This window comes from Papio anubis, unplaced genomic scaffold (assembly GCF_008728515.1).
Source record: "Papio anubis isolate 15944 unplaced genomic scaffold, Panubis1.0 scaffold123, whole genome shotgun sequence".
In the NCBI taxonomy this organism is placed as follows: Eukaryota; Metazoa; Chordata; class Mammalia; order Primates; family Cercopithecidae; genus Papio; species Papio anubis.
This window is the reverse complement of record NW_022161170.1, coordinates 81,906-105,593: the sequence shown is the minus strand read 5'-3', so window position 1 is coordinate 105,593 and position 23,688 is coordinate 81,906. Positions and strand designations below refer to the sequence as shown.

The following is a 23,688-nucleotide window of genomic DNA, read 5'->3' as shown; positions in this document are numbered from 1 at the left end:
AGACTCTGTAACTAGAGTTGGAAATCATACCACTCCTTTCTGAACAAGTAGACAAAAAAAATCAGTAAGATTACTAAAAACTTAAATACAAAGAACTTGACTGGATAGACAGAATATATTTCTTTTTAAGGGCACATGGAACAGTCACAAAGATAGACCTTAATCCTAGGCCACAAAGCATGTTTCCATACATTTTAAAAGACTAAAATGTAAGAGTATGTTTTCTGACTACAGTAGAATTAAGTCAGTAACAGATATGCAGAAAATCCCCAAATATTAGGAATTTACATTTCTAAGTAGTTCATGGTTCAAAGAAGAAATAAAAAGGAAATTAGAAAGTATTCTGAATTGACTGCAAATAGTCCAGGGAGCTTTTCGGATTGATACAAATGTTCTATGATTATGGAGGTAGTTATACAAGTAAATACATTTCTCAAAATTTATAAATTTGTACACTTAAAAAACTGTTGAATTTTATTGTATGTAAACTATATCTCAAAAAAGCCGACTAGATTTTTTTTAAATAAAAATATTGAGGCCAGGTATGGTGGCTCACACCTTCAAGCCCAGCATTTTGGGAGGCCGAGGAGGACAGTTTAAGGTGAGGCATTCGAGACCAGCCTAGGCAACATAATGAGATTCCATCTCTATTTTTAAGAAAAAAGAAAAATGTCGCTTCAAAGTGATAGGTATATGGGTTTCTGACCTTCCTACCTTTTCCCTAAGATAGAAAATTTATAAAAGTTACAAAAGTTATAAAATTTCTCTAAGTTATAAAATTTTTTAAAAGGGGCCAGGATCAAAAACAAAGGCAAATCAAAAAGACAATTCAAAATATTTCAACTTATCTTCTCAGTAAAATAAATGAAGTTAACATTCTACTTACTTCCAATACTAAGCAGCCTGTAATGATTCGGTATTAATATTCCTACATAACTGTAGTTTGCTAATAGGACATAAGTAGTAAGAGATGGGGAAATAAAAGATTAAATGACAACCAGCGACTACAGGTCTTAAAAGAACACTGGGGGAAACCAACATCAAGGCAAAATATCCATTGAGAAAACAGCAACTAAACCATTTTCAAGAACTTCTTAGAAGACCAGAAGGTCTAACTCAAAACTGAAGCTAAAGCAAAAGAAAATATGAGCCATGTGTAGTGGCTCACACATGTAATCCCAGCACTTTGGGAGGCTGAGGCAGAAGAATTGCTTGAGCCCAGGAGTTTGAAACCAGCCTGGGCAACATAGCAAGACACTGTCTCTATGTTTTAAAAAAAGAAAGAAAAGAAAATATGGAGGCCTACTACTCATCATGTGTTCAACTAACAAGTTCTTTCAACTATTACCACTGAGACTGGAAATTATGTTTATGGATGTTTACGTCTTTATCCAATTAAATCTTTTTCCGTGTCTAGCATTTTGCAAATTTCTGAACACAGAACCTTGTTAATTCAAACTGTGTTTCAGCTACTAACAGCATAGGTATCTCCAGGAAAAGTGCTAGCAATGCTGAATCTTAGGCTCCCCGCAGATCTACTGACGCACAAGTGACTCAGGGTGTACCCCAGACTACCCCAGAATGATCTGTATGCACATTCAAGATTGAGAAGCACTGTAACCTTTCTTCACTCAGAAATTCCCTGACTTCTACCAGCAGCTATACAGGTTGAGTATCCAAAAATCTGAAATCCAAAATGTTCCAAAATCTAAAATTTTTTGAGCTCCGACATGATGCTCAAAAGAAATGCTCAGCCAGGCGCAGAGGCTCAAGTTTGTAATCCCAGCACTTTGGGAGGCCAAGGCAGGTGGATCACTTGAGGTCAGGAGTTCGAGACAGCCTGGCCAACATCGCGAAACGCCTTCTCTAGTAAAAATACAAAATTAGCCAGGAGTTGTGGCACACCCCTGTAATCCCAGCTACACAGAAGGCTGAGGCAGGAGAACCCCTTGAACCCAGGAGGCGGAGGTTGCAGTGAGCCGAGACCGTGCCACTGCACTCCAGCCTAAGCAACAGAATGATGCTCTGTCACCAAAAAAAAAAAAAAAAACACCTCATTGAAGCATTTTAGATTCTCACCTTAGGAAATGGTAACCATAATGCAAATATTGCCAAAATCTGAAAATTTAAAGATCCAAAACACTTTTGGTCCCAAGTATTTCAAATAAGGATACTCAGCTAGTATCTCTTTTTTTCTACACACTTGCTTCATGGAGCTATCATTTAAGCAAAAAATACCTCTACTGACATCTCAGGCATTGTACTGAGTAGAAAAAGTTTCCAAATAATGTAGAACAAGGGTTGGCAAACTGTTGTCCAAAGGCCAGTTCCAGCTGGCCACCTGTTTTTACAACACTGCTATGCTCATTCATTTACATATTTTCTCTCTCTACTTTCACACAACAGCAGAGTTGAATAAGCCAAGTATTACAAAATGTTACAGAAGAGGTATTAAATCTTTGGTAAGTCACTTAAACACTTAGATTCATCCACCTTTGGTTATAATTCACCTTTTTTTCCTCTACAAGAGGAATACCTGAAATCCACGAACCTGGTAGTTAATTAACCTGGTAGTTAATTTTAGGTGTCAACTTGACTAGATAAAGGAAGACCTAGAGAGCTGGTAAAGCATTATTTCTGGATGTGTCTCTGAGGGTGCTTCCAGTGAAGACTGGCGTGTGGAGTGGTGGGCTGACTGGGGAAAATCCACCTGCAATGTGGGCAGGCACCATCCAATTGGCTAGCGGCCAGGAAAAAACAAAAAGGTAGAGGAAAAGAAAATTCTCCCTCTCTTTCCCCTTGGACATCAGGGCTCCAGCCTCTACGGCCTTCAGCCTCAGACAGAGTTAAAATATCAGCTTCACTGGTTCCCAGACATCAAGACTAAAATGAGCCATACTACCAGCATCCTAGGGTCTCCAGCTTGCAGACTGCCTATCATGGGACTTCTCAGTCTCTATAATCGCACAAGCCAGTTCCCCTAATAAATCCTCTCTCATGTATCTATCTGTACATATACATATCCAGTTGGTTCTGTCTCTCTGGAAAACGCTCACTGATATAGTCAGTTCTCTGTATTCACGGGTTCCACATTAGTGGATTCAACCAACTGGATTCAAAATATTGAAGGGGAAAAAAATTTCACAAAGTTCCAAAAGGCAAAACCTGAATTTGCTGTGCACCAAGCACTATGCTGAATCCACACAAATGAAGTGCTGGCATTATATTAGGTATTACAAGAAATCTGGAGATGGTTCAAAGTATATGGGAGGGGCCAGGTGCAGTGGCTCACACCTGTAATCCTAACACTCTGGGGGGCCGAGGCGGGCAGATCGCTTAAACCCAGGAGTTAAAGACCACCCCGGGCAACACAGCAAAGCCCTGTCTCAACAACAACAACAAAAATACAACAAATTAGCCAGGTGTGGTGGCACACACTTGTAGTCCCAGCTGCTCAAGAGGCTGAGGTGGGAGCATTACCTGACCCCAGGAAGTAGAGGCTGAGGTTAGCCGTAATCACACCACTGCACTCCAGCCTGAGTGAGAGAGCGAGACCCTGTCTCAAAAAAATAAAAATACTAAAATTAAAGTATGAGAGGGCATTTTGCAGTGAGGCTCAGAAGACAACAAGCACCGTGAGGTAACTCCACCCAAGGTAGTTGGTAAGGAGTGGAGAATGAATATGCACCTTCCAAGCAGGGTGTTTCTTTCAGAGTGTCACAGGTGAGAACCCCTAAGGCAGGTCAGAAAGCCCACCCCATGACATGTGCGGCCTGGTCTTAAAAGATGTTTTTCCATCTTGCTGGACAAGGGGAACATCCTCTGAGCAGCAACCACACACGTGTGAGTCATGAGGCAGAGACTTCTGGTTCATTGTAACCTAGACCAGATCCAGAGGCAATAGACAGAAATCTTCTAGAAGCAAAAGAGCCTGGTGTTTGTGAAGATCTGCAGATCCTACATGTCAAAGAAGGTTTTCACTAGCAGGAAGGGTGGGAAATACTTCTTGAACAGCTTTGAAGTTTTCAAGCACCAGGCCCCTCCCAACGGGGAAAAAGTCACACCAAAGTACTGAGAGTAGGGAGGCCTTTCGCATTGGACAAAGGGACTGCAGTGCAGTGAGTGTGTGAAAGCCTTCAACTGCAAAGATACACTTGTTCAGCAACAGAAAATCCACGATGGAGTAAAGCCTTAGGAGTGCGGTGAATGTGAGAAAACCTTTAGTCACAGCACCTACTTTACAGTACAGAAAAGAATTCACAGCAAAGAAATACCTTATAACTGCAGTCATTGCGGGAAATTCTTTGACTCCACCTCCAAACCTCATACTCTAAAGAGGTCATACAAAGAATGAGCTTAAGGCCAGGCACAGTGGCTCACGCCTGTAATTCCAGCACTTTGGGAGGCTGAGGCGGGCAGATCACCTAATGTCAGGGGTTCGAGACCAGCCTGGCCAACATGGTGAAACCCCGTCTCTACTAAAAATACAAAAATTAGCCAGGCGTGGTGGCACACACCTGTAGTCCCAGCTACTAGAGAGGCTGAGGCAGGAGAATCGCGTGAACCGGGGAAGGCGGAGGTTGCAGTAAGCCGAGATGGTGCTGTCATACTCCGCCTGGGCAACAGAGCAAGACTCCGTCTCCAAGAAAAAAAAAAAAAAAAGAGTGAGCTTAATGTCATAAATCCTTTATCAGAAAATCCTATCTTGTTCAGCAGCAGAGAATTCATAGTGGAGAAAGGTCTTATGAGTGCAGATCATGTGGCAAGTCTTTTTATCTATAAAGACATATTTGCTGAACACCAGAAAGTTCACACTGGAAAAGAGACTTCTAAGTGTTGTAAATGTGGAAAATTCTTCAGCCACAATTCCTATCTTATAGCATATAAGAGAATTCGTGATGGAACAAGGCCTTATGCATGCAGGAAATATGGAGAAGCAGAAACTTCCACCTTGCTTGGCACATGAAAGTTCACACAGAGAAAGGTCTTATAAATGTAGAAGTGTAGCAGATGTAAAAAAGCATACAGTCAAAGCCTAACCTCATTAGGCACTGGAGTTCACACTGGGGAGAGGCCTTAAGAGTGCATGGAAGTAGCCGGGCATGGTAGCGGGTGCCTGTAGTCCCAGGTACTCAGGGGCTGAGGCAGGAGAATGGCGTGAACCCGGGAGGTGGAGCTTACAGTGAGTGGAGATTGTGCCACTGCACTCCAGTCTGGGGCGACAGAGCGAGACTCTGTCTCAAAAAAAAGAAAAAAAAGAGTGCATGGAAGGTGCTATCTCATTGTTCAACACAGCGTGATCATAAAAGAGAAGAGCTGACAATGACCTTTGAGTACGAGCTGTCAGCCACAAGTTGAACCGCTCTGTCCATCCACAATGTAGAGATTACCTATAACTAGGTGAGTGAACAGAACGTGGTGGTTCTTCACCCCCTCCCTCAGAGTGGTTTCAGTGTGGAAATGACCCAGCTCTTGCCCAAAAGACCTGGGCTGGGGTCTGCTGTGTATTTCCAGAGGTCCCCCTTTTTCGTGGACAATGTTGGCTCTCCACATGGTAGCTGAGATGGATTTGTCTAGCCAGCTTCCGAATCAGCCAATCCCAGAACTGCCTGCCTCATTCTGTCCTGATTTCTGCAGATAAGGCCTTATTGTTCAACCCTTTAAAACAAAAATAAAGTACAGGAAAGGATGTGCATAGGTTATATGGAAATACTATACCTTTTTATATAAGGGACTTGATCATTCATGGAACCAATCCCCATGGATACCAAGGGAGAAACTGCACAACCTCTCTAGGGGATTCATGAGCCCCTAAATTTTGCAGGCAAAATTCCAAAAATATACTTTATTTTCTTTCCTGGCCTTTTATTGGTTCTGCTTTGCATATTTTCATCTTTTATTCATCTACTTATAATTTTATCTTTTTTTTTTTTAACTTACTACACTAACTAGGATTACCAAAACAAGCTGAATAACAACGAGTGTGGGCATATTTACTTTGTCCCTGACTTTAATAGAATATCTTTGGTTTTTCATTACATTATATATATATATAATATTACACTAAGGCTGTTGCTTCTCATTCTTATTTTAGAAATTCAATATATTCAAATTCACATTAACACTTCACTAAAAAACATTTTTAAATGACTTTTTAAGTTTCACATTTCATATATTTAAAGGGGAAAAATTAAAAGTTCCAAACTATATATGCCTATTTTATTTTTTAAAGTATCCTAATTTTTTAAATGTACCCTGAAATCTTACCATGTATAGAAAAATATCCTGATTACATCAATTTCTTGTTTACCTAAATTAAACAACAATGCTTATGAATTGGATGTCATGATAATTAAAATGTATCAAGCACTTGCTATTTGCCAGGCTCTGTATTGCTCTACATTTTTTTCACTTAAACCACCCAATCAAGTGAGAACTATTAGCCCATTTTAAAGAAAACTGAGGTTTGAGCGATATGTAACAAACCCAATGTCACAGAGCAAATAGGAGGCCGTGCCAAGAACTCAATTTTTATTTCAATGATTTCATGATAATCTACGATGAGTCAAATTACCTTCATCATAAACAAGGTAAGTCACCATATTTCTGATATGACTGAAAAAACTGTAAAGACAGCCTGGGCAAGATGGCGAAACCCCATCTCAACAACAAATACAAAAATCAGCCGGGCATGGTGGCATGTACTTGTAGTCCCGGCTACTTGGGGGGCTGAGGTGGGAGGATTGCTTGAACCTGAGAAGTTGAGGCCGCAGTGAGCCAAGATTGTGCCACTGCACTCCAGCCTGGGTGATAAAGTGAGACCCTGTCTGGGAAAAAAAAAAAAAAAAACGGGAAAAAAAAAAAATTATCAAAATACAGCACATGGCAAAAAGCCTTCAAAAACTAAACTGACGTCTACCTCTAAGATGGGGAAAACAAGTAATGCAATACTAAAGAATATACTTTTTATAGACAGAAAAAAAAACCATACATATATATATGTATGTATGTATGTATGTATACCCTTGATTTCCACAGCTAGTGATTGCAATGGGCATGGTTTACTCCACAGGAGCCCTGACTCATCTTCAACCCTTGTACTGCTTACCTCAGTCAGACACCACAAAATTGCCTGTTCCCACGTGCAGAGACTGGACCTATCAACTGAGATTTATTTCTAAACTTTAGCAATCAGTCAAGAGCTCAAAAAGTATACATGGAGCATGCGGTATCATCAAATCTCACTGAAACATGTTAACTATTCACCCACCTCTATCTGAACAGAGCTCGGCCTCTGACCCACTCACCTTTGTATCTGGGAATCTCTCCTTCTGATAGATCTTCCTGATTCCCTAGTTCCAAGCTGCCTAATCGTTTACTCCGATTCCTTATCACCTACTCTATCCTGATCCTTACTACTTGCTAGACTGTCCCAGTCCAGGTTCTTTCATCACTATTAGATATATTACCCATGCAGGACAAAATGAACAAAAAGGAAGTACTCAAAGAATGCCAATCTTAATTCCTAATTTTATCTCCCTGATAAAGAATAGAATACAATTGTCCCTTGGTATCCCTGGGGGGGTTGGTTCAAGGACCTCCCACAGATATCAGAATCCATGGATGCTCAAAGCTCTGACAAAATGATGTGGTATGTGCATACAACCTATGCACATACCTTGTATATTTTAAATAATCTCGAGATTACTTATAATACATAATACAATCTAAATCCTGTATAAATAGTTGTTGTACTGTGTTGTTTAGGGAATAACAAGAAAAAAACTCTGTACATGTTCAGTACAGACCCAATTTTATTTTTTGAATTTTTTCATTCGTGTTTGGTTGAATCCATGAACATGAAACTCACATATACAGAGGTTCAACTGTACTTAAAAAAGTCATTTTCACGGCCGGGCACAGTGGCTCAAGCCTGTAATCCCAGCACTTTGGGAGGCCGAGACGGGCGGATCACAAGGTCAGGAGATCGAGACCATTCTGGCTAACACGGTGAAACCCCATCTCTACTAAAAAAATACAAAAAACTAGCCGGGCGTGGTGGCGGCGCCTGTAGTCCCAGCTACTTGGGAGGCTGAGGCAGGAGACTGGCGTGAACCCGGGAGGCAGAGCTTGCAGTGAGCTGAGATCCGGCCACTGCACTCCAGCCTGGGCGACAGAGCGAGACTCCGTCTCAAAAAAAAAAAAAGTCATTTTCACATAAACACTTTAACAGTGGATAAATAGATGTTACCTGACAATGATGAAAATAAAATACATTTAACCTAGAGGACAATAAAATTTTACTCATCTGACACCAACGGAAAATGACAGCTTCCACTAAGGACAGTTTCTAGGTAATTATATCTTACTAAATATCTTTCTATTTGAAGGATGATCAATTTTCCTCCTCCTTTAACATGTTCTTCTTAAGCCAGGTTTATCCTTATTAACATCTTCACCAGAAGAGGCCATAATGATGCAATAACCTCAAGGTTATGTTACTGAGATATTATTCCTACATAAAATGGCTCCACCCTACAGGATGGTTACTCTGCAAAGTCAACATCTTCTCCCTTCTCTTCTTTTATTTTACCTACACAGAAAAGCGCACCAACAGCATTTTACTTTCTCGTTCTCTGTTTTAGTTGCCAGAAAGCTAGCATATATTACAGTCACATGATACCTAATACTTAAAAGCCCCATGGGAAATTTGAAAAGCATATACTACAAAGCATATACTACAGTCACATGGTACCTAATACTTATAAGCCCCATGGAAAAGTTGAACATCTCCACACTTAAGAAAAAAATCTCCTTAGTTATGTAGCGCAATGTCCTTACTTTTATGAAAGGCAAGCACACTGAAGTGTTTAGAGTACAACTTATTTTCAAATCAAACAGAGGGGAAAAAAGGATATATTATTAAAAAGAGAGTAAATGTGGTAAAAGGTAACCATTCATAAATTTAGGTGAAAAGCATACAAATATTAATTACTAGTATACCCTCAACCTTTTAGAAAGTATAAACATTTTCAAGAATTAAAAAAAAAAGAAACACGGTATATCGAACAAAGCCTATACGTAAAATTGCCAGAAGAATAACTAGGTTGGATCTACGAGATAGAGAAAACAGATTATTTACCAAAATTTATGCAATCCTAGCACTTCGGAAAGTCAAAAGTGATTGTTTAGGAAGATCACTTTAGCTTGGGAGTTCAAGACCAGTCTGGGCAACACAGTAAGACCCCATCTCTAATTTTTGGGGTTTTTTTGAAGGGGGAAAACTAAGTAATACGAAAAAAATCACATGCAAGAGTAGTAGAAAAATGACCAGCAGGTTCTAAGAAATAGAAAAAACACAACTTGGCTTCCTTGTCACAGGAGAGCTTAGGAGAACTGTTTACAATTTGAGAACAGTATTTTTATCTTCCTTAACTTTTCTCAAGGTCGCCAGGATACTGGTATTTACTAATCTGCCTTTTAAAAAATTATTTTTCCTAATCACAGAAGTGCATTATGAATCTTACTACCCAGAAAGTTGGTATCTGTTCTCTAAAAATGATTACATATACATTTATCTATGACAAAACTGAAATGGTTTTATGCATGTTCTTTCTGTAAGGTGCTTTTCTCCCCTCAACTGTAAACATTTTTTCACATCCAAAAAATAAAATACCTTCTATAAAGAACCTCACTGACTAAAAGGCAAATGGTTCAAATACTGTAAGTACAAAGAACCTAAATTATGCTTTGAGTGTAAAATTAGCCTACATGTAAAGGCAAGATCTAAGAATGATAAATCATCCCAGTATACTAAACTTTTTAAAGCCTGGGGTATGTTTCTTGGAGACAGTATAGTATATAAGAGAAGGGATTCTGGAGCCAGACTGACTATATTCAAATACTGGCTTCCCTCAATTGATAACTACTATTTGACTTTCCTGACTCTGGATAAGTAACCCTCCTTGATCCTTCTCTCTCATTTATAAAATGAAAATAACAACACCTATCTCATAGAGATGCTCTGAAGACTGAGCTAATACATGATACACAAAACGACCTAACAACAGTGCCTGGCATTAAGTACCCCAACAAATGCCAGCCATTATGATTTTTTTCCATATTCCATGGGTAGGTAGCATCTTACTTCCCAAGTACCCTTCTAAGCAAAAGCTAACTTCCCAATCCTTGAACCCAAAACTTACAATCTTCTGTTCCAATCTAAATTAAAGAATTGGGTGAAAAAATACAGAATGAAAATTTCATTAACATCAGGAGAAAAAACAAAGAATAACTCTCTGATGGTGGGTCAACATCACCACCTTGGTGTGAGACAGAAATATCATATAACAGGCAAGTGTTTTCCTATATATACACAAAAAGTTGATTGTACAATCTTAAGAATGGGAGAAGAAAATCTGCAATAATGTTTTGATATTACAGATCTTCCTATTTACAGAAAAACTCAATTACAATAAATGAGAGGATGTAAGAGTAAGCTAAGCATGGCATATTTGCATTCCTCAAAAAAATTACTTGTAATCAACTTGTTTTCAACAGACTTTTCACTTGTATAATTTCAAAATTAGGTACCAACAGCATTTTTCCCCAACATAAAAATATATTTCCTTCCTACTGAGTCATCAACTACATGTCACAGGCATCACACTGTGTTGACCAATGCTTCCTTTATTTGATATACATATTCACTCAGATCTTCAGGCACTAAATACCACTAACAAAACTGTTCTCCTATATGACAAAGGTAGGCTTCCAGGAACTATCATGCCCTATATTTCAGTAATATATTGAAGTGCCTTTAATGCACTCTTTGAAAAGCTACTTCTACAATGTGACTTCAAACTTAAGCCAGAATCTATTTTTTCACTAGAAACCGGCCAAATCAACTTCCAGAAGCAAACAGCTACACCTAACAGTTACAAGTTAAAGTACAAGATAGGAGGGAGTGTCTACAATTAAAAGTATATTTCTACACACCCACTTTTTGAAATCAGCTAGTCTCTAAGAAGTAAAAATAACACAAGCTGGCTCAGAAGTCAAAGTAGCTCTTTTAAAAATTATACACAAAGGGCAGAAAACACGAATGATTAAAATCTATTGAATGTATTAAATTTCTACCACTAACTTATGAAATACAATTTAAAAATCAAAAGATTGAACTGTCTACATAAGATTTCTATGCTGATTTGAAACTCTTTTATACAATATTTTTTTATTCCTTTTTCTGAACCTGTGGGTTATATTGAATCTTTCATACAATTTCTAATAAGACAGAAGTACAGACAGTAACAGAGTATGACTTTCAACCTACCTACATCACGTTCATACTCACATAGCCAGCATCCCACTTTTGATATACATCTGTCCCACTCGCTCCATTTCACATTAAACCCATTGTCATTAACTCACCCTTCTCCCATAAGATATCCCAAAACACCCACCTCTGCCTCCTAGTTGAGAACCACTATGCTAAAGTGTGCTCTACACTAAAGAAAAAGAGCTCCTCCTTACTAAATGGCCTGTTGTTCCTAAGGAGCATGGAGTTACTAAGAGATTTCTATGACTGGATGGATACAAGTGAATTTATGGGCTACCAGGAAAATGTATAAATTCTTAAAATTTATAAATTCTCGCCAAAATTAAATTCTGATTTCTGAACCAATTTATAAGCATCAGTGCCAATCCATCTCCAAAGCTGTCAACAAAACTGTCCTCTCCATTATGCTAGATTAGAATACCTAACCTTTATAATACACATTTGAGGGTTCTGATAATATACTGTACTAATTGGAGGAGGTCACTTTCTGATTTTACTACAGCAATACTCCAATTTCAACAAAAATCATTAAGACATTCAGTTTCATGTAACAAGACTATTTCCGTAATATAGCTGACAGCCAGTACTATGAAGGTTGCTTCACTAATGCCAGTATCTGCTGAATGAAAACGGGTACATAACATGTATCAAGAAGTGCAGTCCACTTACCAAGCAGTTACTTCCCTCTTAACATTCCCCTTCTAGTAAAGACACAGATCAGTAACTTAACTATAAAGCTTGAAATAAAGAACAGCAATATCAAAGTCGGCACGGTGGCTCACCCATGTAATCCCAAAACTTTGGGAGGCTAAAGCAGGAGAATCACTTGAGGTCTAGAGCTCAAGGCCAGTCTGGCCAACATGGTGAAACCCTATCTCTACTTAAAATACAAAAATGAGAAAGGCCTGGTGGCACACGCCTGTAGTCCCAACTACTCGGAGGTTGAGGCACAAAAATCACTTAAACCCAGCAGGCGGAGGCTGCAGTGAGCTAAGATTGCACCACTGCATTCCAGCCTGGACATCAGAGCGAGACTCTGTCTCTAGGGTGGGAAGAAAAAAAGAACAGCAATATCCATAAAATAGAAAAAATATGGTATAAACAGGAATGACATGATATCATTTTTTACTACTTATAAATATCTCAATGTCTGCTTTGCATATATACACGTTTTAACTACACATTAGGTTTTTCTTCTATTTAATTTTACTTATTTTATTTTATTATTATTATTATTATTATTTTTGGCATAGAGATAGAGTCTTGCTATATTAACCAGGCTGGTCTCAGACTCCTGACCTCAACTGATCCTTCCAGCTTAGTTTCCCAAAGTGCTGGGATCACAGACATGAGCCACCACACCCAGCCATCAACTACACATTAGTTTTTTAAATGTATACAGAACTACACAAATACTATAATATAAACCCATAAGTATTTTAAAAGATTACATGATTAATATTAAAAAGCGATAAAATTGTGTTGGAGGAGGAATTCTGGATTTTCTTTAATTCTATTTTCTAATGTTTGGTAATGATGTTCTAATATTCCAACTACTAAAAATAAATTTTATCCATCTGTATTTTGTAATTGATAGATCCCAAATGAAAGTAGGTCTGGAAATGACATAATTTTAATAACATTTACATGGTACTTTAAAGTCTTTAGCACTTTTACAAATTATCCCACTTAATTCCTAGGAAAAGGGATAGTAAATTAATATCCCATCAATTCACAGAGAATTCTATGTGTTCTTTTGAAAGCTAAATTCAAAGTTCAAATGTATGTATATGTGTGTCCTGCCATCATCAATACAAGCAAAAACAGATGGAAAGCAAATTCTGCTCCACAAATCACTTAACGCAAATTTGCCTAAAATGCAAAGATCATTTGAAAGCTAAATTCAAAGTTCAAATGTATGTATATCTGTGTCCTGTCACCATCAATACAAGCAAAAACAGATGGAAAGTAAATTCTGCTCCATAAATCATATGTGTACATTTGCCTAAAATGCAAAGATCACATTATTTTCCCCTATTTGTCTCAGAAACAGAAGTTCACAGTTCACATGAAATCAAGAGTCAATCATATTTTTGAACTGAATAGCCTAATTCCAACTTAAATAAGAAAAAACAATGTTAGTATATCTTTAAACTAATCTCTATCTCCACTCCAAATTCACTAAACTTCTATAACCCAACTACCTAAAGCACTGCTTCCCAAATAACTAGCCAGAGATTTAAGATCTGTGCTAAGTTTTATCCAGTTTCCAAGTATTAGCATGCGAATAAGATAAAATCCCAGACTGACACCCATCCCAATCTATAAGCTTCTATCCAGACTCAAAATCTTAAGACATTTCCAACTTCAAAGACTGAGGTCTTTAAAGTTTTATAAAATCACACTCCCTCCAATGAAACAGCCTAATATTTACATTCAACAGAGTGAGCCCTCTATAAGTTTTGTTACTTTCACATTAAACATTTGCCCAGTTTTATCAGTTTTTCTTCCATGTCATTTCTTGTTCTATCCTTACTTATTTCTACAATCATTCTAACCAAGACTCAATCACCCAATTTGTCAATCATAACCTAACTCTTCAACAGGGACTCCAACCAACATTCCATAATATTCTATCTCACAGTTATTGTGGCCTAGAATAATCAGAGTCCTGATTATCATGGCCCAGTTAGCAATTCTCCTGATTTCCTGACACAGACTATCGATTCCGTGCAAGTAAACCTACAAGCATCTTATATGCCATTCTCTTCTACCTCAAAAAGCCTTCCCCAATTGCTCAAGTCCCTCAAGCTTAACAAATCCTCATTTCAGGTGCAACTACAATACATAATTAGAAGTATATATTTATACGTTGGCATTTCATTTACTCCAACAAACTCAGTATTTTTTACTTTTCTTCTCACTCAATACTGTGGCTTCATGACTCGTAACAGTCATAGACACACAATAAATCCTGGTGACTAAACAACAAAGTTCTCACTGTATACATCTCACATTGTTTACTTGGAGTAATACAAGTGGACCGTACATATGTTACCCAACTTACTATGATTCATATTTTTCAACCTTATGATGGGTTTATTGTGACATAATCCCATCATTAAGTGGAGGAGAGCTCCTTAAAACTTACAATGGGGTTACAGTTTCTACTGCACACGTATCACTTTCTCACCATCATAAAGTCGAAAAATACTAAGTTGAACCATCATCTCTGTTGCCAACATTAAATACACTTTCGACTTACGGTATTTTCAACTTATCAATGAGTCAAGAAGCATCTGTAGTAGCTTCAAAATGAATTCACTCAGCATCAAAGGGAGACTACACTCCCTGAGAAATATTCTCAGCACTGCTATTTCCTGCAAACTAGCTGGAAATGGCTATCCTGATACTAAGGCAAAATCTTCATATTGCTGGACAATATGAAGATTTTTGGATGCCCTTACAGGAATCCAAGTGGTAGGGTTATCATAGGTTTTCCACTTATCCTTAACATTACTTCCTTTTTCCTAATATAAAAATCAACAGCTAGACTAGTTAGAATTATCACTACTAGATTTTTGTTCAGAACAAGCAGACTTTTTAGGGTTGCTTGGAAGATCATTAACAATCATTAATAAAATCAATTACTCCTTTAGAAAAGAACAACACAGCCTGGACAACACTGTGAGACCTCATCTCTACAAAAAAATCAAAAAATTAACCAGGCATGGTGGCGCGTGCCTGTGGTCCCAGCTATGGAGAGGCTGAGGTTGGAGAATCGCTTGAGCTGGAGAGGTCAAGGCTGCAGTGAGCTGACATCCCACCACTGTACTCCAGCCCGGGCAACAGAATGAGACCTTGTCTCAAAAACAAACAAAACAACAACAAAAACCTGGGGCTCTTTACCCCAGCACATCACATAGAGCTGCCCATGTAAAAATCAAACAAAATGCAAATCATTCCCACAATTAGGAAGGTTGGACCCTGTGATTTTGGGCTTGGGGGGGTTCAGATGTGAAATCACTATGTGTTTTTCTGTCCATAGCCTTTCCTACCCACAATTTATCTCACATAGGCTTCTCACTGAAACTTAGTGTTGGCAGCAGTGGCCAATGACTGCCCTTGCCTTCAACCTTCTCCACACAAACTACATTTTTGGTACTCCACATGGCCCATATTTTAAGCTAGACGCTTCCAAAACTATGCCTCAACTTCAGAAAATTTTTTTTTCTAACCATTATAATGTAATACAATTAAAGACAGACAAGAAATTTAACTTTATACAAATGTAAAAATCACCAAAATGGTAACACAGTTACTGTAACACAGCTACTTACTAGAAACAAGCACAATACCATGAGCCTCTGTCATCTACCTTTCACCGAATTTCCTTTAAATAAAATCCTTTTTTTTTTTTTGAGATGGAGTTTCACTCTTGTTGCCCAGGCTGGAGTGCAGTGGTGCAATCCCGGCTCCCTGCAACCTCCGCCTCCCAGGTTCAAGCGATTCTCCTGCCTCAGCTTCCTGAGTAGCTGGGATTACAGGGGCCCGCCACTACGCCCAGCTAATTTTTTGTATTTTTAGTAGAGAGGCGGTTTCGCCATGTTGGACAGGCTTGTCTCGAACTCCTGACCTCTCAGGTGATCTGCCTGCCTCGGCCTCCCAAAGTGCTGGGATTACAGGCATGAGCCACCACATCCAGTCAATACTCTTTCTTAATTCACAATTTCTACTCTTGTAGCGAATATTATAGTTGGACATTTTAAAGTATGTTTAATACCAATAATCTAGTATATTAGTATAAAACCAGAGTACTCATGATTTAGCTCTAGGACATAATCTATCTGCAACCAAATGAGTATACATTTTATTTGCTGTACCTTCCTGGTTATTCATCAGTTTTTTCTCTCCACTCTTCCCTGCCTCACTGTAACTAGCAAAACACACTAGTACCACATCATTCCAACTGTTTAGAAAGTTAGGAGCCACGCAACCTCAATGCTAAACTCTACAAAGCCAAACTATACATATTGAAAGGTGAGGGGTAGGGGTGGGGGGCAGAGAGAAAGAAAAAACTACCTAAAGCCCATGTACTTTATTCCATAGATTTAGAACTTAACTTATTTCATTTCACGTGCAAGCGTGTTTGTTAAGTATAATCATTTAGTTTTCCTACACAAAACGTACTAGAAACAACTAATTAGAAGGTGACATGTTCAAGATTTACAAGAAAGCAAAGAAACCTAACCAAAAAGTTGGAAATACTGCTACAACTAGATCCAAGAATAAAATGCACAATCATCTAGAATAAATTTAGAAAAATAATAAACTACCAGGCCATTTCAATCATTTCTGGAAAAAGTAAAAACAGAAACTACAATAGAACCCAGAATAACAACTCTTCTCCCAATTAAACTTTAATCATTTAAGATTAAATTCAGTCCATTTTAAGGAGATAAATGTGTCTACAGTAAATTTTCTATATTTTAGAAAAACTTCCACCAGATACACCCAAAACTGGCCTGTAACCGCAGCACTTTGGGAGGCCAGGGTTGGAGAATTGCTTAAAGCCAAGAGTTCAAGACCAGCTTGGGCAACCTAGTGAGACCTCATCTCTAACCAAGACCAACAACAACAACAACAAAAAGAAACACACAAAAAATGTACAAGTGTATTCCCGGCCAGGCGCAGTGGCTCATGTCTGTAATCCCAGCACTTTGGGAGGCCAAGGCGGGCAGATCACCTGAGGTCAGGAGTTTGAGACCAGCCTGGCCAATATGGTGAAACCTGGTCTCTAGTAAAAATACAAAAATTAGCCGGGCCTGGTGGCGCATGCCTGTAGTCCTAGCTACTCTGGAGGCTGAGGCAGAAGAATCACTTGAACCCGGGAGGTGGAGGTTGCAGTGAGCCAAGATAGGGCCACTGCACTCCAGCCTGGACGACAGAGCGATATTCTGTCTCAAAAAAAAAAGTGTATTCCCAGAGTTTGTTATATGGACATCATCTCATATCTGAACCTGTGATCTCCCAACAATGTTAGGAAAATGTAGCTAATTGCTGAAGTTATTGCTCCTCCATTTCATTGTCTTAATTTCAAAAGCAGAGTTTATGTTTGTATCCTATTCTTAAATTGTTTTTTATTAATATGACCCTCAACTAATTTTTTCTGTGGTTCTCATCCCAGTAGAAAAAGAAACGTTTTTTTTGTTTTTTTTTTGTTTTGTTTTGTTTTGTTTTTTTGAGACGGAGTCTCGCTCTGTAGCCCAGGCTGGAGTGCAGTGGCCGGATCTCAGCTCACTGCAAGCTCCGCCTCCCGGGTTCACGCCATTCTCCGGCCTCAGCCTCCCGAGTAGCTGGGACTACAGGCGCCCGCCACCTCGCCCGGCTAGTTTTTGTATTTCTTAGTAGAGACGGGGTTTCACCGTGTTAGCCAGGATGGTCTCGATCTCCTGACCTCGTGATCCGCCCATCTCGGCCTCCCAAAGTGCTGGGATTACAGGCTTGAGCCACCGCGCCCGGCCTAGAAACGGTTTCTTATTTACTCATTTAGATAAAGACATGTGGAGAGACTAACAATCATTCTATCTTAAAGACCTTCAAATTGTTATTATAAAAATAGGGTTTTTTTAAAAAAAAATCTAATAACCTAATGCTGAATAAAAAGTATTGTGTATGCCATGTTCTTTTTAAACCAATTTTTAAGACTACAGAAAAAACATTGCAAAAAAACATTAAAAGTTGAGTAAGAGGTCACAGTCAAACATTTTTTAAAAGTTGGAGTTATCTATACAAGATAAAGCTGAGGCAGAGATGTGAACAACCTACCCACAGCACCCAGGCAGGTAACAAAAATGAGTGAAAAAGGCCAGATGTATCATCAGGAATGATGGGAACTGCAGTAACGGGTACGCACATGCCCAGTTTAAAAAGGGTGGCTACTGCCCTACTGCTCAGCTCTGGACAATAGGAATATAGCCCCCTAGTACCTGGATTTCCAAGTCTTCCCCTAAAATCCAGAAATCCATGAATTTCAATGAGAAATATCCCAATTTTTCCTAATTTCATTGAGAAATATCCCAATGTTAATCATTAGTTCAAACTTAAAGACAATGCAAATAAAATATACCTCTAAGGTAGTTTAGTCCAGTGGCCACCTTTGAGCTAATGTATGAAAGCCACTTTCAAAAACGCATGAGGGGGCAATGGATAAAAAAGCTTATTAGGGTTTAAGGTCAAACCAGCTTGAGTTTGAATGTCTAAATAAGTGGTGGATGATGCTAGAAGAATTGTATTTTCAAGTCTGTTTCTTCAACTGCATATCACCCCTCTCTCATAACTGTTGAAAAGTGAAACTCTTAACACAGTATTCAGATACACAAAAGGCATCATAGAAATGTTCCATTCACCCTACTCCACAAAATTCTTAAGGTCCTTAGAAAAATTTTAAAGAGATCAGATAATACACATCCTTGAAGGTCTTAAACAAGTTATTAAAAGCACATCAGAGAAGTGCCTGCCATGCCTGCTGGGAGAGGCTGTATACATACACACAGAAAATACTGTTAATGTAGGCAATGGTATCCTCCTGCAACTACAACATAGGATGGGACTGTGCCGGAAACGGGCACCATTAGGAAAGCTTATGTTTTATAATTCTAAACACTTTAATTCTTCCTTGCAGCTTCCCATCCTAGTAATATGCAAATTACTAGTAATACGTAATATGTAAATGTTTCTTGTTAAGAAAAATGTCTTAACAAGAGAAGGAATTGCCCAGTCGGGGTGGCTCATGCCTGCAATCCCAGCACTTTGGGAGGCCAAGGTAGGTGAGTCGCTAGGCTCCAGGAGTTTGAGAACAGCCTGGGCAACATATTAAGACCCTGTCACTACTTTTTAAAATAAATAAATAAAACAAATTTTAAAAAAGATGATGGAGTTAACTGGACTCAAACTGAAGTTTTAAAAAAGATGAAGAGTCAGAGATCCTTAAGGATAAAGACAAAATTAGTCTGTCTCTTTCGTTAAACTCTTATTTGCTGGTAGATTCCGAGTCAGAGTAAGAGAAGGTTTAACTGCTTCAGCTCTACTACCTTTAAAGCTCTGGTCGAGTTTCCAGAAAACTTATTTCTATTGAGCATACTGTACAAAGCTAAGCACTTACACCAGATTTTTAAATATAAGAGACATATCGTACTCTGAAGTTCATTTCGTGTATGATTTCATCAAACCAAAACATTATGGGATTTATTGCTACAGTTGAAATACCTTTTGTGCTCTCAAACACACCAATTAAATTTAAAAAATAAAATAAAAAAACATGGTATGCTCCTACAACTACAACATAGGATGGGGCTGTGCTGGAAATGGACACCATTAGGAAAGTTTATGTTTTATGATTCTAACTACTTTAATTCTTCCTTCTAGCTTCCCATCCTAGCAATATATAAAGCAAGAAAATTTTCACACACAACAGCGACTGACAAATTGGGGAGGTGGAAGCAACAAAAAGGGTTTATTAACTACCTGAAAATGATTTCTACTTTAAGTTAAATCACCACCACAACTTCTAATCTACACAAATTTCTCCTTTCTCTCATATGCTAAAACAAAGACACATTCAATTTGAATGTGCTGAAGTCTACAAATCATCATACAAAGATCTTACAAGTGACCACAAACAGTTCAGATTAGTAAATACAAATACCTCATAGTTACAATAAAATTACAAGTATCTTCAAGTACCCAAAAGCTAAAATCTTGATACTAATTTTAAAATAAAACTAATAAAACTTGTCTTCTGTTTTTTGAAAAAGTTCTGCTTAACAGAAATACCAAAAATTAGGCTTTTAATCAATGCTTAATGCAATAAAGGACTCCGGAAATCTGAGTTTAGAAAATTTTTGTATACGGGTTTTAACCCACAAACATTATGTTATTCAATTGTTTTTTCTTCAAACATAAGACTACATCAGTTTCTTACTGTGTTCATTATTTTTAAAAGAACATTTGCTATACTGCTATTCAGTAAAGTGCCTCATGTGTTTGTCTTACTTTTTATTACCTTACAGAGAAGTGTCTTAACTCCTGAATTTAATCACAAAAAGTGAAAACAGATAGGAAAATGATTTGTTGAAAGCCACGTTTAGAACAGAAATAACAAATGTCAGATGAAAAGGCTCTAACGGGGTCTCCCGCACATAATCCTTTTTAAAACTAAACATCTATTATCAGTTCTGAATCTAAAATGTGTACCTTGCTTGATGACTTGGATTGAAAAAAATAAAACAAAATGTATAACAAAAAAACCGAACACTACAAACTATAACAGAAGTCTGCCTACGCAGTACCACCCTCGGACTCGGTAGAATACAGGACAGAAACACACTTGGCCCTGCAGTCATAAGTCAAAGTGGCAAAGAAAAAAACAGAAACAATACATGAAATAGATATTTTCTAAGTTATCAAAGGCTACAGACACTCATCCAAAGCATTCCTCAAAATTTTTCAATTCGTTGCTTTTAGGCACACTTTGAGGTTTTCAAGTTTGCTTTGGGGCAAGTCAAAAAGCTTACCTAAAATAAAGCACTTTACACAAGAATAAAATGATGCAGCTGGTCGTAGGATACACCGGAAATAAAAATCGTCGTCTTCAAAATCCGAAACAAGAAATGACATGCTTTTAGCAAATTTAACTTTCATTTGTAGGGGGGAGGGGGCACCGTTCTGACAATCCACTAACTACACTGCACATCTACTCGACCTGAGAGTTTAACGAAACTTCAAGTTGGGTCACCCAGGGACCGAACTTCTACTCTAGGAGACCCAATCCAGCCTACAAATCAAAGAACATCCCCAAATGGTTTACCCTTCTCCCGACCAAACCCCTTCCCCTGGGCGACAGAATGTTTTCACTGAACACCAACACACCCTCCTGTGATCTCTCTCCAAACACAGGACACAGGAAGAACCGAGGCCACTAGTCTCAGACACGCGGGTGATGACTGCTGCCACTCCACGGGCGGCCCCTCTGCAGAATGGGGTCGGTCAGGATCCGCGCGCCCGGTAAAGAACAATACACGAGCCCAGCCGCAAACAACACAACTTCCCACGAGTCTGCGCGGCGGGTCTCGGCGGCGGAGAGGACTTCGGTATCCGCTACCGGGCAGGGGCTGGGGGAGGAATGGTGAGCAGGATGAGCGCTGAACGAGGACGGCCAGACCGCCAGCCCCGCTGCGGCTGCCTGCACGGGCACCCGCCGAGCAGACTGGAGGGATGCAGCCACCAGCCTGGGTTCCACCGCTCTCGCCAGGCGACGCGAATGCCCCGACTTCGCTTCTCTGGAAGGCGACCCCCGCCTCCCGGGCCGCCAGGGCGGTGGGGGGCGGGGAAGGCCTCGCCAGCGGCTTGGGAGCCTCCTCGGCCCGCCACCGAAGGGAAAGCGGTCGGGGCGCGGGGGGACAATAGGGAGCGGGGAGCGCGGCCCGCCAGAGTGGCGCCGCTGGCCGGCTGGGCTGACTGACGCGCACGCCGCGAGGCGCGACTGGGCTCCTCTCGGCCCGGCCGCCGCTCCGCCGTGGTCGCGGCGCCCCCGGCGCTCGCAGTCGTGCCTCACCTCCCATCCCCGCCGCCCAGGAGAGGAGCAGAATTAACACTCTCAGCAACACCATCTTCCGCTGCCGCCGCCTCCTCACGGGTTAACAGCAGCACATCGATCCGGAGGGAGAAGCTGAAGGGGCTTGGTCCGGAGCCTCCACGGGAAGCCGGGACCTCCCCTGGCAGGAGAAACGGCGAAGCACCTCCCTCTCGCTCCACTTCAGGGGCCGGCAACGCTCTTAGCTCCTCCAAAACAGGGACCTCCCTCCCCCTCGTTCGTTTCCTTCCTCCCTTCCCCGCTTTCCTTCCCTTGCTCGTTCCCTCTTCTCTCCCCCTCCTCCCTGTAAACTCGGACCTCCGCCCCCTTCCTCGCCACGTGACGCGCGGGCACCCAACGGGCACGCGGAGCCGCGCCCCTACCTCCCGCCCCTACCCGTCCCCCTGGCGCTTCAGGGGCGCGCGCATGCGCGCGGGGGACGGTTCCCGTGCCGCTAGGCCCGCCGCCGCTTCCTGTCCGCCGTCGGAGAGCTGGGATTGGGCTTCGGAGGCGGGGTTTGTCCTGGTCCCGCCCCGAGGCGGGTGCGCTCCTACGTGAAGATAGTGCTCCGCTACGTGTTAGAGCTGCTGAGGACCTTCCCTTGGGCTAAAATGGACCATGGAAGATGTAAGCGGGGCTGCTTTCCACTTCTTAACGTCACAAGTAACAGAGGTTTTTGTTTCTTCTTTCTCTGCCTCTCCGGTGCACCACAGCTACCAAGTAAACAAAAACTCCCAGCAAGCAGTAATTATAGCGGCAGCTGCCCTAGTGATCGGAACATGCAAAGACCTTCAAGCAGCAGGAAGAAAAGACACCATGTCCGAGATGTAGTTTTCCGAGCTCTTTACAAATTTATTTCACAGACTAAGGCTTTAGGCTTTGCAAAAACATGCAGCCTGAACCAGACGGTCTTGAATCTCCAGTCCAGAAAATGTCCTCTTTCCTCTCTCTCTCTCTGTCACATCTCTGAAGCGAATCCTCGCACATCTTCTCCCCAACTTCTTAAAGCTTGTATTTGTTTTCTTGTAACTCATTTTGATTCTTTAAACTTGCATGTCATGAACTAGAACTTTTTATGGCCGTTTAATTAGATATTCTTCATCTATTTGGTATCGTGCTTGAGTAGGCTGAATTAGGGAGTGTGTGTGTGTATGTGTGTAAATTGTTTTGTTTTGCTTTCTAAAGACAAAGTCTCTGCTGTCTCGCCCAGGCTTAAGTGCAGTGGTGTGATCATAGCTCATTGTAACCTCCAACTCAAGCGATCCTCCCGCCTTGGCCTCCCATAAGTGCTGGGATTACAGGCGTGAGCCACTGCGCTTGGCCTTAATATTGATACCATAATAAACTGGAATTCCTATACTGTTGCCTGGGTATTTTATACCATTTGTTACCATTAACATAAATCAATTTTTTTTTTTTTTTTTTTTTTTTTTTTGAGCTGGAGTTTCACTCTTGTTACCCAGGCTGGAGTGTAATGGCGTGATCTTGACTCACCGCAACCTCCACCTCCCAGGTTCAAGTAATTCTCCTGCCTCAGCCTCCCAAGTTGCTGGGGTTACAGGCATGCGCCACCACGCCCAGTTAATTTTTTGTATTTTTAATAGAGACGGGGTCTCACCATGTTGGTTAGACTGGTCTCGAACTCCCGACCTCAGGTGATCCTCCCGCCGGCCTCCCAAAGTGCTGGGATTACAGGCGGGAGCCACCGAGCCCGGCC

General features: G+C 40.3%; 1 protein-coding gene across 2 annotated transcripts in view; it reads right to left on the bottom strand.

Annotated features, from left to right (window-relative positions):
• Window positions 1-22,351, bottom strand: part of LOC101023521 (disintegrin and metalloproteinase domain-containing protein 10) — a 138,680-nt gene extending 116,329 nt beyond the window's left edge. Inside the window, exons 1-2 of one of the 2 annotated variants that reach the window (XM_031661275.1) lie at window positions 21,954-22,248; window positions 21,269-21,510 (exon numbers count right to left, since the gene is read on the bottom strand). Coding sequence is in view for 1 of the 2 variants with exons in the window: in XM_031661274.1 (XP_031517134.1) it covers window positions 21,954-22,008 (55 nt within the window). In the remaining variant the exon portion in view is untranslated. Of the gene's footprint in view, window positions 1-21,268; window positions 21,511-21,953 lie in introns of both variants that reach the window. The other variant, XM_031661274.1, reaches the window with a different exon arrangement.
• Window positions 22,352-23,688: the final 1,337 nt, after the last annotated feature.